This window comes from Ictidomys tridecemlineatus, chromosome 6 (assembly GCF_052094955.1).
Source record: "Ictidomys tridecemlineatus isolate mIctTri1 chromosome 6, mIctTri1.hap1, whole genome shotgun sequence".
In the NCBI taxonomy this organism is placed as follows: domain Eukaryota; kingdom Metazoa; phylum Chordata; class Mammalia; order Rodentia; family Sciuridae; genus Ictidomys; species Ictidomys tridecemlineatus.
The window spans coordinates 36299041-36317746 of record NC_135482.1 but is presented as its reverse complement, the minus strand read 5'-3'; the positions used below and the strand labels follow the sequence as shown (position 1 = coordinate 36317746).

General features: G+C 32.9%; 1 protein-coding gene across 1 annotated transcript in view; it reads left to right on the top strand.

Annotated features, from left to right (window-relative positions):
* Ptprq (protein tyrosine phosphatase receptor type Q) overlaps positions 1-18706 on the top strand; it is a 197072-nt gene that overhangs the window by 68007 nt on the left and 110359 nt on the right. The window contains exons 20-25 of the mRNA XM_078053099.1: positions 263-431; positions 1937-2227; positions 2478-2753; positions 3125-3276; positions 6437-6578; positions 8610-8879. Coding sequence (XP_077909225.1) covers positions 263-431; positions 1937-2227; positions 2478-2753; positions 3125-3276; positions 6437-6578; positions 8610-8879 — 1300 coding nt within the window. The remainder of the gene's footprint in view (positions 1-262; positions 432-1936; positions 2228-2477; positions 2754-3124; positions 3277-6436; positions 6579-8609; positions 8880-18706) is intronic.

Here is an 18706-nt window from a genome sequence, read left to right as displayed (position 1 = left end):
ATTTTTCCCATGTCCCCCATGGATCAGCATCCACTTATGAGAACCTTTGCTTTTTGTATTTTTGTGATTGGCATCTATTCCTCTTTTAAAGCAAACATATTTCCAGCTTAATTATTGCAATGAAAATAATCTATATTGATTTTCCTAGAACTTAATATATTAAAGTAAGAGAGAATCAGTTCATGGATAATAATTATTTTAAAACATCCAAGTACATCAAAAACATATTCTGAACCTTTAAAACAATATATTTATTTTTCAGAATTTTACACTCTATGAAGTAACCAATGAGTTTGACAATATGACTGTTTCTGCAATAATAGATAAACTGGCAATATTCAGCTACTATACATTTTGGTTAACATCAAGTACTTCAGTTGGAAATGGGAATAAAACCAGTGACATAATTCAAGTATACACAGATCAAGACAGTACGTAACTAAAAAACATTTATTAATATCAATTAAGTTACTTTAAAACTTTGTGATTATTTCACGTATTGGTAATAAAATCTTTTTAGGCATATTTATTCATTATAAGAATTTGAAAATTCATTTAATATAAGAAAACTATTATAAAAATAATAGCCCATTCATTTCATGAAAACTGCTACCATCTATTCATTAGTTTTTTCTTGCTTTTATTGCTTCAAAATGTGTCACAGCCTGCCGTTATAGAAATGAAAAATGCTTCTCTACCCATGGATGAATTTTCTAATTGTTAATATATTTGTCCATCTGCTTTAGGAATGACTTTTTTTTAATCTCCAGCAATTTGCTTCCTTTCCAGACTTTGAATCCACATAGGACTTTATGTAGCACTTTTCTTTTATTGTTTTTGTGACTAATATACTCCGAATAGCCTTTATTTTTTAATTCAACAGAAATTTCTTATTTGCAGTTTCTGCAGAATCCTGTTTGTACTGAGTATTCAGAAAACTAAAATGATTGAAGCTCTTAATTTTTTTTTTAGGTTTCAGTTGTGACAATACAATAAGTGGATCATTGCCTATTTCCCTTGTGGTTGTTTCTGTTGGCTATTTGTTTATTTTTAAAGATTAATCTCCTATTGATAAATAGTATTCACCTATGTTTCTGATGACAGTAAAATTCCATATGTATTATTTGGAAGTCATAAGTTGACAGACACTATGAGAAATGAATGCTTACTTTGTTGGAAAAAATCATTTTTGAATAGTTGACAAGTTGATCAACAAAATACAATAAATATGTGGAAATGTAAATTTAAGAAGTCTTTAGAAATAATGCTTTTAGTATAATATGTGGTCAATAACATTTCAGGTATTCTTTAAATGCAAATCTCTTCCAAGATTTTTGGAATGTATAATATTTTAACCAGTATAATTATAGCACCATAAATAATAAGCATTTACTGTACAATGCTCCAAGTGGGATTTCAAATTTACATTAATAAAGTTCAGTCTCAGAATATAGCTGATATCTGAGAACTAGAATTTTTATAAGTTGAAATCAGAAAACCTTAGTATAACCTTGAGCAAGTCACTTATTACTGAGTATGTTTCCTCATATGTTCAATAGGATAATCTTTAGAAGAAAAAAGCTAACTATTATTTAGACAATACAGATTACCAAAATATTTGAATACTTGAAAATAAATCCACACACATTACTCTTTCTCTATCTCTTTCTCACACACATAGTCCATGTTGCAGGAAAGAAAAGTCAAGAAAATATTATATAAAAATAATTCACTCATATATTAATGATGGTAGTGTTTATTTTGAATAATTCTCAAATAATTATTAAAGGGTATTTTATATAGGCAATGTTTGACCACATATGCATTTAAATAATAATGTAAGAACTGTCATGTAATAGATGCCATTTCAATTATTGTACTCAGTTTGTGCATAGGGTAACTGATGATTTTATATTTTGCTCATTACCTATCATAGTACCTGAAGGGCTTGTTGGAAACCTGACTTACCAGTCTATCTCATCAACTGCGATAAATGTAAGCTGGGTCCCACCGTCTCACCCAAATGGTCTAGTCTTCTACTATGTTTCACTGAATATACAGCAGAGTCCTCGCCATGGGAAACCACCTCTAGTTACATATGACAGCAGCATATATTTTGATAATCTGGAAAAATACACTGATTATATATTAGAAATCACTCCATCAACAGAAAAGGGATTCTCTGATATCTATACTGCCCAGCTACTCATCAAAACTGAAGAAGATGGTAGGCTAGACCTTTTATTGCCTATTAATCAGACTATTGTTCTCTTCATTTATATTGATTTTTATAAGAAGCATTATTCTTACAACTATGTAGGTTCTGTTTGTTCTCAAGTAATGAGCCTTTCAATAAACATGTTCTAAGCTTCTTAAAATTAAAATTTGCTAATAAAATTAATTTCAGTTATAATTGAAGTTTTTTTAAAATGCTAATTTGCTTTTGTTTCATTTATTATTCTCTTTTTCTTTTATAGTCCCAGAAACTTCACCAATAATCAACACTTTTAAAAACCTTTCCTCTACCTCAGTTCTCCTATCATGGGATCCCCCAGTAAAGCCAAATGGTGCAATAATAAGTTATGACTTAATTTTACAAGGACCAAATGAAAATTATTCTTTTGTTACTTCTGATAACTATGTAATATTGGAAGAGCTTTCACCATTTACATTATATAGTTTTTTTGCTGCTGCAAGAACTGTTAAAGGACTCGGTCCCCCCAGTATTCTTTTCTTTTACACAGATGAGTCAGGTAAGCCGGAATCCACATTTCTTCAAATGATTTCATTGTTCCAGTACTTTCTCTTGATCTAAGGAACAGAGTGGAAAATGAAAGAATATTTGATTGTTGATTTGTAGCAGGCTTACAATTTTTCATCTACTTTGCCAAATTTCATTTCCTAATTCAATTTTCAGAATTATATGTTCTGTTTAAAGCTGCTTTGGAGCTATTATGTTCCAGGAACAAAAATATAATTACTTATGGTATTTGTTTCTGAAATTAAAAATATGATCATTTTCTAAATCCTTCTTAATTTAGTGTCTTCAAGAAGCTACAGTTACAATGCAATTTCAATGCTACAAGTGTTATGAATAAAAGTTTTGTGATGTATTTTCCTACAGTGCCTTTAGCACCTCCTCAAAATTTGACTTTAATCAACTACACTTCAGACTTTGTATGGCTGAAATGGAGCCCCAGTCCTCTTCCAGGCGGTATTGTTAAAATATACAGTCTTAAAATTCATGAACATGAAAGTGATACTATATCTTATAAGGTAGGTTGATTCTAATAGTATATGTTTATTTCAAAAATTCTGAGATTGAATTTTGGACATGTAGGTGGAAAATTGGCTGTTTTTAAATTAAGCAATGGCGGGCTGGGGATGTGGCTCAAGTGGTAGCTCGTTCGCCTGGCATGCATGTGGCCCGGGTTCGATCCTCAGCACCACACACAAACAAAGATGTTGTGTCCGCCAAAAACTAAAAAATAAATATTGAAAAATTCTCTCTCTCTCTCTCACTCACTCTTTAAAAAATAAAAATAAAAAAATAAATTAAACAATGGCAACCTTTCAAATTTTTTTTTGTTTCCTAAAACTTAAAAGATGCTTGTGCAAAAAGCATTTATGTAAGCTGTGTACTTCCTAGAGCAATATATTTAAATTTGTAGCTTTTAGATATCTACAGTTTAAGAACTAATTGTACCATTTTGTTAATGCTGGAAAGTATATAGTAATCTTTTTCTGGCTTATTTAAAATCTATTGTGAAATGCAGTATGTGTGTGTATATATATATATATATATATATATATATATATATATATATAAATATATATATATATATATATATAATGAAAAGAAATACCAAATGAATTTTTTAGCTTTTCTAAAGGCATTTACACCTTTGATAATCTTTCCTGATAGCAAATGATACTACACTCAATGATCTAAGATAAATTCTTATTCTTTTACTTTCATTGATAATTCATCTATAACTCTAAATATCCCTTCCTTTTTCTATGTTTTAGGATCCAGGATCAGTAAAAATTCCCCCAAAGAACCTATGTAACAAAGAATCTGAAGTACATATGCATGATTGCTAGGATTTAATTGCCAAAATATCTCATAATTAATTAGCATTTAAGAAAGTTTTCTTATTTTTCTTCAAAGGTGAATGAAGTCCTGAAATATTCTTACTTGATTACAATAGCAGTGCAGATAGTATACAGTAAACATTTTGTCCAATATTATATGAATTATAATTTGTTACTTTGGTAAATCATTTTTATAGCATGTGCTGTTTACAAAGTGAATAGTGAAAATCAAAAGTGGTGATTAAAGTCTGTCATCAATTACAATGACTTTCTTTCTGGAGAACAAGATACTATTTTAAAGTCCGATAGGCTAGGGAGAATTTAAATTACATGACTCCGTAGGTATAGAATCTGTTTCCCAGAAGTGTGAAATTATATTAATTATATGAAGCCTATAACTTTCTATTACCTATTCTCTGGTTCAATCTCAACATTTTCCTATTTTTAAAATTTCCTTTGTCTGAACAGGTTATAGGGAAATATCAAAAGGGAAAAATAATAATTTTCTCTCTGTATTCACATGCCTAGAATAACTGTGTATGTGCATTGAAGTGTGGCTGCATGTGTATGATCGTATCTCCTTGGAATGACAGCCTCCAAAGGAGATACCCTAAACAGAGTGGCAAAGCAAGGGCTTTGATCTCACATTACCTGGTTCAGACCTTGCCTTTGAGACTCACTGGGGTTCATTAGGGAAACGGCCTAACCTCCTAAAACTCAGTTTCTTTAAGTTGTAAGTGCAGCTACTTAAAACTTCATGCCCCAAAGAAAACTACTTTATAGAAGACATTTTCCCTTAAATTGGTTTTCAAAATATTAATTTCTTTAAAATTCCTTTAAATGTGCTTTAATACTCTAATGCCGTTATTTCCTTTTTTAACATTCAGTTTACTACATATACTTTTCTTCCTCTACCTAGCTTCCACTCCATTGCGTTTCTTTCTTTTTCATCTATCCTGCATCCTGACAGTATCAGTTTCTATAATTTATTTTCTTCTTTTAAATTATCTGTGGGTTTGTAGAGGAATAATAATTTTCAGAATCATTCTCAATGGAATCTTATTGATCTTATTCAGGACCAATGCTATCTCAGTGGTCCTGAATAAGATCAATAGGTAACTTAGGTTACTCAGAGATAGTGAGTGACTACCCAAAAATTACTCTCATACCCTTGCTTTGTAATCTGTTGGCTTCAGTTTTTTTTTTTTTCTGGGTACATACCCTTTTAATTAAAATTGGAATTCACTTGTTGTATGTTTAATTTCTTCTCAGTCAGCAATTGTTTGTAGATTGTTTTAGGTAATATAAAGATTCCTTGATGGCAGGGACCATGTCTTAAATGTATTTAAAATCTCCAGGTCATCTATCAATATAATTTGCAAGTAGTAAGTATAAAAAACAAGAGGAAATAAGGTGATGCAGTAAGTCCGCAATGTATGCCACTAGAGATTATTTTAAAATGTGACTATAATTGTAAATGCATCAAAACCTAATATTCTTGTTGAATTTCTGCTAATGAAAGGTTTAATAAACAATCAACATGTTTTATATGTTGACAGATATAATTTAATACTCTTAAACTTTTACTACCTAGGAGATTGTCTTATCTCTGTAATAATAATTGTTTCATTTTAATGGTTCTCTTTGGTTAGGATCATTATGTTTGAATGAAAATTTGACAGTGAGTGGTAAATTTTTCTATGATAATTCATATTCTTCTTTGGTCAACTATGATAAATATTTTGTTCTTTTCCTCATTTTTCTAAAACAATTATATCAAATTAGAAATTTCAGAGTTGTCTGGGACAACTCCTAGTTTAAGCTCATGGAAACAGGGATTTTATTTATTCACTGCTTTATCCCCAGTACCTTACAAACAGTAGTTGATGATTGAATTAGATTATATAGGCATGTTAGTGTGTATTAAAAAGGAATTTAGATAAATTCAGGAAAAATCAAGTGTTGCTGATCAAGCACAAATTGAATTTAAAAATTGAACGTCTGAATTTTAGCAAACTTAAGGGAAATAATGAGTATATAATTCCATGTAAAAATCAGAGAAACAAGATGGAAATAAAATATTTTAGTTTTTTAAAAATGACAATTGTGGGATTCTTCAAGACAAAGAGAGTACTGCTGGATTTATCTTTGTGGCCTAAGCTGAGCACAACCTGTGTTCCAAAAAAAATGTTGATATTTGTTATATTTTAATTAAAATATTCACTAACTCATAGGCTAAATATAGAAGATTTCTGTATTATATTAAAATATTTCTTCTAGTTACAAACAAATTTTTGTTGGCGCATTATGACTAAGAATCTTTTTGTCCCCCATTTTTCAGAATATTTCAGGTTTTCAAACTGAAGTGAAACTTGGTGGACTGGAACCAGTTAGCACTTATTCTGTCAGTGTAGCTGCATTTACGAAAGTTGGAAATGGCAATCAATTTAGTAATGTAGTAAACTTCACAACCCAAGAATCAGGTTAGAAACAAGCTGAAATATTTTCTTTTATAATTAACATGTTTTTTCTCCTCTCTCAGTTTATGTAATAGTTTCATTATTCAATATTTCACTCACAGGAAAATTGAATTTCAGTGCTTTAAGGATAGACTGAGTTTTGTTGGTGAAATCATATGTGTGTGTGTATGTGTATGTGTGTGTGTGTGTGTGTGTGTGTGTGTGTGTGTGTGTGTATCATCTAGGTTAACTATATATATAAACATAGTTTTCCCTTTGGAGCTGTGAAATTTGAAATAAGACTAGTTTTGTAAGAAAGTAAGATTCTGGACATCTGTGAAAATTACTTAATTCTTAGGATTATTTGAAATAGTTGGGAAGATGGGGAGAAATTTACTAGCAGTCACTTTTAAGTTTTTATGTTCTAAGATTTATGATGATTTTGATTTTTATGAAACATCTCTATGATTTTCTTTAATGATTGTGACATTTGAGAAGGAGTCACTACATAAGCCCTTTATTTTCCCACAGTACCACTGTAACATTTCAGGGACTATGAAATACCTCTCTGGCCTAATTCACCAGCAATTTACCTACTGCAGGTCCGGTGCCAGTGTGTGCTACATTTTGTCTTTGTGTGGGGACTCAACAGTTTTTATTTTTGACCTACTTAATGGTGGCTTAAAGTATACTTTTATTTCTACCAGCTGAGCCTTATATTTAAAGACATTTCTTCCTCACCTTTTTATCTTGTGTCAATGATAATTGAATGAGTGCAAATTCTTGTTCCAGTCATTTCTTTTTAGCATCTCTGGATGCACTTTTTCTTTTTAGTGAATCTCTAAATTGAAACCAGAGACCTCTCACTGATGAATTAATAATTTTTGAATTAACTTATGAACACCTGAGTCTTTTTTAAAAAAATATCATTCCTATAAGACTAGTCAAATAAATAGTATTCATAGTGGAAGCTCTGAATCAGTGTCTAGATTTGAATCTGACCTCTGAGCTTTTCTATGATTTTTCAGATGAACTGAGGCCTTAATCATCCTAGAAATGATCTTTTCTTCATTCAAACATTCCTAACTTTATTCTTCTTTACTGATGTCTTTATCTTACAGAGGAAGAAAAGTTTATAAGAGATAAATTTAGGCCATCAGGAAGAATTGTAGGCAAGTCACAGATTACTTGGGTATTCTTGAAATCATTATTTGAAAATTACCTAATGACAAGAAGTTATATTATTTTGCTACTTAGAGTTTGCAATCTATACATTAACTATATACTAATTTTCCTGCTACTATTCTCTTTTTACTCTAATGATAAAAGTTATACCATTAATACTGTTAGAGTACATTGTTGGACATTTCCATGAGGAGTAACCGGTCTCCAATATGCAGTCACTTTAGAAGACTTGAGTATTATTTCTCATCTAGGTCAACTAGATATAGTGGACTATTGAGAAATTGAGTTCAAGAAAATTCAGAGAGGTTTTAAGGGGGGAAAAACACACAACAACATGGGACTGCTTAAATATCTCCATCGATGATTTCCAAAAAGCTTAAGAATTAGGTTCTCAGGATTCTTCCAAAGAAGAATTCCAGTATAAAACCAAGTCCCCTAAATTGATTATGGGTTTTCCAGTACTGTAAAACCTGAATGTGTCCCATTATGGAGGAACCTATATCTATATTTTGCATAATAAGATACTGTAAGATTGTACCTTTCTGATTAAGAAAACAGACATCAAAACTACTACCTGGGCTTCAGTTGCTTCTGAGAATCCGAGAATGTAATTGCTTCTTGGACCTTGGCAAATATTCAGTGACTGGTTCAGTATTTTAAGCATTAACAAGATAGCTTAGAAAGTCTGCCAATAGCATTTGATTCAGCCTATCTAAAGAGCTTTGTGAGCATTGAAAAGATGATCCTTCAAATTTTTATTCTTTCTGCACTCCTAAACATGATTTCATCTAACCATTATATAATTAAATTATTTACTCTATTTTATGCTAGGTATCAATTTTAACTTTGGACATATGTTTATCTCTTAAGTTCCAGATGTTGTACAGAATCTGCAGTGTATGGCAAGCAACTGGCAGTCAGTTTTAGTGACATGGGATCCTCCCAAGAAAGCAAATGGAATAATTACGCATTATATAATAATGGTGGAAAGGAATTCTGCAAAAGCTTCTCCCCAAAATCACACATACACTTTTGTAAAGCTTCTTGCAAACACCTCATACGTCTTCAAAATAAGAGCTGCGACATCGGCTGGAGAAGGCAGTGAGAGCACCTGTAATGTGAGCACACCACCTGAAACAGGTATCTCGTGGGAGCACTGGTGGACGGGGTTGTGCACTAGTCAGTGCTGTTTACTGCTGCAGCACTTTTATCTACCCACATGGAACAAATATTAAAAATGCGGCAGGTGCGGCCCTAGCCTTTTGCTACCTGAGTCCAGCTGTGTGGCACAGTGAACCTGTCCACAGCACTGGGAGACTGAATGGAGGGGAAAAGAAGAAAATCTACCTTATTATGTTTCTGTAAATGTAAATTATTATAATTTAAAAGAAGGAATGAACTTGCAAACTTCTCAGTTGGGTTATTCTTTAAAAATTATTTTTGTAGAAAAAGAAGGTGAAGAATTAAAGTACAGTGTCAGGTCAGAGCTAATATGGTTGACAATAAAGTTGATCCTAGAATTCATGTGTACTATACTCACTGGCATACATAAACTATATCTTAATTCAGTGGGAAGATCTATGACCAATGGATATTCACTATAATTTGGCCTGGTTGGAATTTTTAATAAAGTTTTAAATGACAGTTTTTTCCTACGTACCACCAGCTTGCTTATCCACTGGTAGAAACAACTGCAGATACTTAAGGTAACAAACTAATGCATTTCTGAAAATATTCCTCTAATTGTAAAAAGAAGGTGCTCTATTATAAAAGCAAATCACTAATTGCAATTATGTTTATCCTACTGTGCCATACTTGTAAGTATATTTAGTAAAAAAGCAAGCTATCTCATTAAAAGATATATGAAATTTTGTATTGAGAAGATTCTACAACCTTAAGCATATTCTACCTCCCTATGTGATCACTACAGCTCAAAATTCCTGCTTTGAGAAATTATATTAAATGTTTTATAAATAATTTTATATGCTAATGTATTTCATATACATATTAATTCAAGCAATTATGGTTTAAAAAATCATATGACTACTATTTAATAATTCCAGTTGAGACCCATTATCTTAAGCCTGAGATTTACAACATTTTGAACATTTGAAAGCTTTTTAAAGAACATATATTGAAATAAATAATTTACATCACTAAAAAATATTTATGTAGAATAATTTTAGATGCTTCCCTGGCTGCAGGATCAGACTTATTTTTATCTATTTTCTTTTGCCTTTATTCATCTACTTGCATAACAGAATGGGTCATAAGCTCTAGTTTAGAAGAAACTCATTCTCCTTTATGGTGCTCCTTCCTATCATAATCTCCCTCTTCCTTCTACTTTCTACCATTTCTTGCTTGCTCACCTAAATTAAAACCTGATTCTTTCCTGATAATACCTCTTCCCCGGATGGCCAGCCCTATTAGGAATTGTGGAAATTGGCACATACAATGCAATCCCTTTCTATTGTAAACCTCAGTCCCCTTATGTTAGAAACCTCTTTTAACCTGTCCCCTCTTGTGAAATCTGTGTCCCCAATTTTGCTCATGTTTCTTCCCTTGAAACTGTAAACCCAGAGTTATAGGTCACGGCCTGTCTCCTCTCTGGCTTCAATATCTAGGTGTGCATCCTTTCCTTCTCATCTTTCCAGTGAAATTGTCCTTTCACTTTCACGTGCTCTCTTTCCAGGCAGGAATGTCTACATGTCAATGACACCATCTCCTGCTTCTTAGGTCTCAAACTATGTCCTTGTGAGTTGTCTTCTAGGAGGGTTGCTAATGGAGAAGGTCCCACTGATTGTTTTCCTCAATCTGATCTCTGCTGGATATTGTTAGGAAAAAACAGAAATTATTCTACCTTGTTCAGCAATGAATTAATCTTTATAACTGTCCCAGCTGTCCCACCATCTTCAGTGTGTCTCTTGGTGAAATTCTGCCCATTTCCTTAAGAATGTTTTGCTCACATTCTAAACCTACTCTACACATTCTCTCATTTATATCTGATATTATTATTTCTTTTACTAATAACCTAATGGTGTCCTTCACATCAAAATTCACCCTTATCTTTATTATGCCCTCTAGATATGTTCTCTCAGGATGTCCTCACCTTCCTCTTTTCAGGGATTTAACTGTTCATTTTTACTTTAATGTCATGTCTCCAACATTACTACATCCATTTATTCTATTCTCTCTTACATTTTATCCTCTATTTCTGTCTCTTTCTCATTCATACAAATTGTTGGAAAAATTTAGCTGGGAACTGGGTTAGCATATTACCCTCAAGGATTTAAAAATATTCCTTTTACATGAAATGTCATTTTCCTCATTTTTCTGTGTTTATTCTTGATACTAAGTTGGATCCCAAGCCTCATTGTTTATGTGATTTTTTCCCTTATTTCTTCTACATATTGTTAGATCTTATCAGTTCAATTCCTATTATGGCTCTTAAGTTTCCTCTCTTCCTTTCCCTTCCCTTCCCTTTCCTCTTCCCTTTTCTTTCCTCTTCCCTTCCCTTTCCTCTTCCCTCCCTCCTTCCCCCCTTCCTTCCTTCTTTCCTCCCTCCCTCCCTTCCTTCTTTCCTTCCTTCCTTCCTTCCTTCCTTCCTTCCTTCCTTCCTTCCTTCCTTCCTTCCTTCCTTCCTTCCTTCCTTCTTTCTTTTCTTCTTTCTTTCTTTCTTCTCTGGTGATTAAACCCAGGGGTGTTTTACCTTAGAGCTACATACATTCTTAATCCTTATTTTTTAGGCATGGCCTCACTAAGTTGTTCAGGCTGGTCTCAAATTTGCAATCCTCCTGCCTCAGTGTCACAAATAGCTGGGAATACAGGCCTGCTGGGATTGCAGTCATGCACAGCCATGCCTGCCTACCCCTTCTTTTCAATCTTGACTGTCACCATTATGTATTAGACTCTTGTTACATCCTGTAATGATATCCTCAGTAGCTATGTTAGTCAGCTTTTCATCACTGTGACCAAAATACCTGACAAGAGCAACTTAGAGGAGGAAAACTTTATTTTGGGTTCATGATTATATAATCCCCAAGGGCATGCCCCAGTGACCTACTTCCTCCAGTCATACCCTATATGCCACCTGTAGTTACCACCCAGTAATCTATAAAAATAATTAATCCATTAAATGGATTAATCCACTGATTAGTTAAGCTCTCACAATATATTCATGTTGTTTCCAAACATTCCTGCATTGTCATGGGAGCTTTGGGAAGGACACCTCATATCTAAGCCATAACACCCTAACATAGGCGGCCTGTCTGTCCATCTACTCATTTTAATTGATCGTTCTTACATACAATTTAGATGTCATATGCCTTCTCAGTCGAAGTTTATTATCTGAAGAGTAAGGCCCAGACATAAAGATTTGGGTCTGTGAAACATAAAGGTGAGGATGAGAAGCACAATATGTAGGAGTAACTTTATATTTCAAGTGTTTTACTTAATCTCATTCCCTACAAAATATATTCTAGAATTTGTCACCAGTTGGAATTTGTCTCTTCTCTAGCTTTTCATTCTAATTCCTCCACTGCTTCCTCCTCATACAGCTGATGCATCCGTCCAGACTTTATTCATTCAGCACAATAGATTGAATTTATTCATTTTTAGCAAGTATTAGTTAAACACCTACTATGGGCCAATAATTGAGTAAATTCTCATATTTAAACATACCTGACACATCTTGCCATTAGGTTCTTTGTTACATTTACCTATATTATTTGATGTTACACACAGGTTTATTTATTCTTCAAATCCCAGTTTAAATGTGGGGTCTTCATTAAAACTTTCAAGAACATGTCAAACTTTAAAATTATAGGTTCCTGAACTTCAAATCAGGCTTTCTGAATCATAACCTCAAGTAGTGAAGTCTCTGAATCCACATATATCTAAGCATCTCTGAGTGTTTCTGACACTCTTAAGTTTGGGGACTTACTGGATTAGATTACTCAGGAACTTTTGAGGATAAGCAAACAGTGTCAGACAAGTCCTTCAAAAGGTGACAGGTGTTTTCCCAGTGGGAGGGAAGCAGATCATTTCTATGCAGAGTCTGCAAAAATAAAATATGTTCAAATCCAGGCAGGTGGTCTGCATCAGGGTGGTCTAGCACAGGTAAAATGGTCTCAATCATTGGACAGAAGCTGAAGTTTAGGTAACTGGCAAATAAAAAAAAAAGGGACAATAATTCTGAAATAAATGAGAAAAGTTCAGAACTCCAAAAGCAAGGCAGAGAAGTTGTTAATGCTGAAGTTTGGAAACCACCCAATTTCTCTCTAAACTCTTTGCTTGTAGGGAAAGAGTTTTAGAGACAATCACGATGTGTTTGTCTTGTCTAGAAACGAAACACAATGTGTTTGTCTTTGTTTTATTCAAAATTTCTAGCAGAAGATCTGAGGTGTTGGAGGCACTTAAATGTTGAAGGAAGAAATGAGTTGTTTTCTTCTAAAATGTATTGTTTTCCACAAAGGTGTTTACTCCACTGCTGTATATTATTTCTGCACATCCATCAGGCAAAATTATAAATATTTTCTACTGAGAAAATGTAAAAATTATTTTAATTGAGAAGAGTCATTTATATGAAAATAAAATATTAATTACAAATTAAATAATATTTTAATTTTTTCATCTTTAAAATTAAATTTGGGGTCAAGGTATATGTTTATATTACTTATTAGGTAAATTATAATACTTATTAGGTAAATTTGTTTTATCTGTGTCCACATGAATTGTTTGAGGATGAGAGGTGAGTAAGAACTAGGGATTCATTGTTCGGAATGGAAGCAGTTTTATAGTTGTTGCAAACTTTTAATTTATGGTAGTCTAAGATTAGTCACAGTGTATAGCCAGCTCTGAGTCACTGACTCTATACTTTTTTTTGACATAAAGTGAAATCAAATTTGGCTTACTCTCTCACTCCTGGTGTTTGACCTTAACATTCCTTCCAGGGATTATTGGGTATTTTTTCAGTGTAAACTTGGTCGTATGTGGACACAGCTAAACATGCATCATGGTGATTGAATTTATGAGGAGATTAGTGTTTGGTGTCTAAACTGGTTCCGTTATTGCAGTTAAACATGCTGAAATAGGGCAGTAAAAATGAGGGTTCCCCAAAGCATAACATGGGTACTTTAAAAGCATGTTATATCAACATATATCATATGTACCAATAGAAATAATATAACAAGACCATGTGTGTGCAAGATAACTTTTGGAACCTTGAATTGGCTCAAAGTGCACACAATTATTTATATTATCATCAAGTCTTAGTAAATGTGCTGATTTGATATCAAGATTTAAAAACTTGATCTTTGTGGAAGATAATTTTATAGTTTGGGTTAATTCAATCTCTTAAAGTTCTATAATTTAGAATCAAAAGGGAAAACATAAGCTACATCCATCAGATGTAAAAAACTTGAAAGGAAATAAGATATGAATTTGCAATTTTTATAAGTATCTTTTTCAGCAGTGACTTCTTTATTAGTCTTTTGTCCAAGAGGACTGTCACACATATGCAGAGACCCACTGGAAATAACTGTGAGTTTGCAACTATACAATGATAGATATGATTGACTGGGAATACATTAACTTTCTCCCATTTTTAACCTACTCTTATTTCATTGAATATTCCTGCACTGTTTACTAGAATATATGTAAACTCTGAATCCTTTCTGCACAGCCGACAAGAAACTACTTAAGAAATGAATCTACTATTCACAATATATATTGAGATCCTTATTTTGTGGATTTACCTAAGTGCTGCAGAGATTACTCAGAAAACTATGATTATGGCTAAATCTGATCTCCATTTACCAGCTTGTTTTTTTAAATAAAATATTTATATCATTTATAAGAATTTAAAAATTCTTATGTAACATTAATAGATTGAATGTGGATGGTAAAAACGTTTTTAATGTTTGCAAATTAATGCACTAACTCAAAAATTCACATTGTTTTCTTCACCCCGTCCTCGGAATCCAGGTGAAAAGTCAAGGACTCAGAAAATGGCTTGGTTCTCCGTTCTTAAGCAAGTGAATTGACATATTCTATTTACCAGTTTGTAACTGCTGAAAACATAAGACATTATAGTTGCTTGTCACTAATCAAAGAAATAACTATTAACATTAGTAATTTAATTGAAATTCAGGTGGTATAGGTTTTAAATAGACTTCATTATTATATTTAATAGTTTTCTTATGGTGAACATCTGATAAGTGTTTTTTTTATACTTCTTACAGTACTATGGACTGTTGACCAACAGATACTTGTTTACTGCTTACTAAAAAGGCTTAGGATTTGAGATTCAAGACCCACATTTGAGTGCCAGAAGAACTTGGGGATCTCTGCCTTGTATATTCACCTAACTCTGCCAGCATCATAAAGACATATCCAATGCATATAAATGCATACTCACTAACATGTTGGTCAGTTTTATACATTAAATCATTTAGTAATTCAGGAGAAATAGATTTCACTCAAGGATTTAATGAAAACATGGAATATGAATTGGATGTTGCTTACTGGCAGCTTCAGAATTTAGAGAGGCTTAGAACCAGCAATCTAATTATAGGAGAATGAGTTGGTATTTGTCCCAAACCTTGAATTTCATAGGCAAATACTTAGTCTGATATAGAATAATAAAATCATCTAGTTTTTTAAATATTCTTTTTTTGTTACTCAATATACCGAAAGAAAATGTCAGTTGTATGTATCAAAACAAAGCACACCTCTCATTTGAAGTATCTTGGGTAGGGGGTTTCAGGGAGATCAGAAGGAGATTATGGATGGGCTGGAGCACTCCTGTTGAGCCACCCTGTGGCACTGTCACTATTAATGAAAATAGTGAGGTTAATAGTAAAGAGTAAACAGAATCCCAAAATGCAGGAAGAGAAAATGAGTAGTGGAGAAAGGAGTGTAATATGAGGGGTCAGATTGAGATGTAAACTGACTAGAGCAGAGGGTATTTTATTGGAAAAAAGTATGGAAGGGAAGGTTACTCTCCCAGTTTTTCATAATTGTCACAAAAGTTTGAATATGATATAATGGAAAATAGGATACATTGTTTAGACTAAGAAACAGTATAAGTAAAGCATAAAAAAAATGATTCCCTTTTGGTTATTTTCTTCTAGGCTTGCTTGTCTTTTCATCCTGTTAGTAGGGTCTTTCACAAAACAAAAGATTTTAATTTTGATTGAATACAGTTTATCCATTTTTTCTTTAGCATTTAACCTATGTATTATTTTCTCTAAGAATCTTACAATCCTAACAATTTAAATCTGTAATCCATTTTGAATTAATTTTTGTAAAATTCATGAGAATTAGATCAAGGTTCATATTTTGTCTATGGATGCCTAATTGCTTCAGATCATTTGTTAAAAGAACCATCTTTCCCCTATTGAATTGCTTTTTCTTTTTAAGCTTAAGTATTTTCTTTGCAACTACGCTTGTTAATACTATAATATACACAAAGAACAATATTTCAAGTCTGGTGGCATTTAAGTTAAAGAGATTCATTAATAAAGAATTTCCAGATGTAGATACTCCAAAATATCTCTAAGCTATGTAATTAGAACAGTTATCTCCAAATACCACCTTATTTTAGAGATATTGGCATAATTAAAAATAATTCCAGAATTTAAAAAAATAAGTCATAATTTTTAAATATATATTCTATATTAAAACTAAATGAAATTTCTAATAGAACTTTCCTTCCCTCTCCTTTCTTTTTTCAATTGGCATTTTGTAATGTGTGATTCTGAATTAGTTCCAGTGTATAAAATACATGTAACCTTAACTTTTACCTCCTCAAAACAAGGGCTACTTTCTGTTCTTTGACCTTGGAAACAAAGTGCAGGACAAGTGTAAGCAACTGTGAACAGGGAATTACCAAAAGCAAAAGCATAGCTTAAGCAATGAAACATGGACATCTTTTAAATACTTTAGGGAAACCTTATCAAAGGAAACAAATTCAATTTTTAATGACCTATATGCAGTGGCTTTTCCCAAGCAGCAGTGCCGTTGGGGTCAGGCCCAGCCTTGTGTTTTTCTGTGCTGTGCTTCCCAGCTAACCCAATACTCCAACTCCAGGAGATATCTTTCCCTTTGGAGGTTCAGAGTATTGGGAGCTTTTTGTATAAATTAGATGAACAAAGGCCCTTTGTGGGAATCTTCAGGCTTGCGGTCACCGTATTTTTCTACCACAGCTAAGCAGACCATATATCAAGGGCAATCTCTATTTTATTTTGATTCTTCATTAATAATTTATAGACCTTGGACTACAAACCTACATTATGTTTTTATTAATTTATTTTTTAACTGTTTTAGATAAAAAACATAAATATTATGCACATTAATAGGCACCATGTAATATTTTGATACATGTAGGCACTGTATAGTTTAATCAGGTAAAACATCTGTTTCTTCAAACATTTATAATTTCTTCATGTGAAAACTTTCAAAATCCTTTTTTCTGGATTTTTGAAATGCACAGTGTTCTCTACAATCACCCATTTGTGCAGTAGTACATCAGAACAGTTTATTCATCTCTTTCACTTGGAACCCATTCATCAACCTTTCTCCATTCTCACCACTAGTCTCTGCAACCTCTTGTAACCACCTCATGCTCTTGACTTCCATGAGATCAAATTTTTTATATTCCACATGTGAATGAAATCATGTTATACTTGTCTTTTGGTGCCTGGCTTATTTCACTTACATTATAATCACATCTAATGTACATGCTAACTTTTGATTCATTTCCTATGTCTGGAAATAGTTCCCATGTTTAATAATAATACCTGCACATTAAACAATCCACTTCATAACTTAGATGCCCCCAAAATATTAATGACATTTTGTAAACCAAGAAAGTATTTTAAACCATGGTTGTTGTGCAGAAATTCACAGTAAGAAAAACCTCAGAGTGGAAAAAGTTTACACTGTAAAATAATAATTTAAAACACATAAATGTACACACACTGTTACACAACTCTTCTTACAGAACTATGAATGGTGAAACTTTGCCTTTATTGAAAGCCACTGAAGATGTATTTTGCTAAACTGCTGCTCTAGTTATTTTTGTTTGGAAAATCTATCATCAAAGGGTACAACTGACCATTGGATAAGAAAAAAATATATATATATGCTGTGGAAACCAGAAAGTTTCAAGGTCTTTCAAGTTGTATAAAAATGGATCTTTGGAAATGGCTAAATGTTTTCTCTATGAAAATTCAGCTGAAATGTGATATCAAATCAGTTGAAAAAAGTGTATGCAACTATTGCTAGAATTCAAACTTGGTACTCACATATGCTAAAGAGCTTTAGGATACAGTTGATTGACCTTTTTCCCACATGGCTACATGATTTGATCATGTATAAATTTTGTGAAACATTGCAGTTGTTCTGCTAGTTTGATATTGAGGATTTGTTTATAATCCTGTCAAACCTTACTTTCTTCGTTTTTAAGAGATACATAGTATTACAACTTGTCAGAAGGCAAAGACAGTCTAGTTCTTCATCTGGAAGACACCTGGAAAATTAGATCCTGTGAGTGATACAGAGTCAGGTTGATTTTTCCAAGTACAAACTTCACTCTGCTTAAGTACAGTTTACAACTGTCCCTACTGATAGTAATGGCTGTCTTCTTGTTTTGTTTTCTGAAAAATCTGCTCTGATTGGAAGGGGGAGCTTGCTGCCAGCTGGAATGGGCTGTAGAAGAGGAGGCTAGGTGTGTGTCTGAAGCAGGAGTGGAGGAACTGATGAGCGTAAGGGCCAGGCAGGGGTCATAGCACTGCAGCATCAGGGAGCCTTGGGTTAGCGGTGCCATCCCTGCCTACATGGTGAATGCCAATGTTGTGTGGTGGTCTTAACATGTCACTAAGGATCCAAGAGCCATTGGGGATGCTTGATGGCTGCTGCCCAATAACCATCCTCACTGAGCCTTACAAGCCAAGCTATTTTCCCAC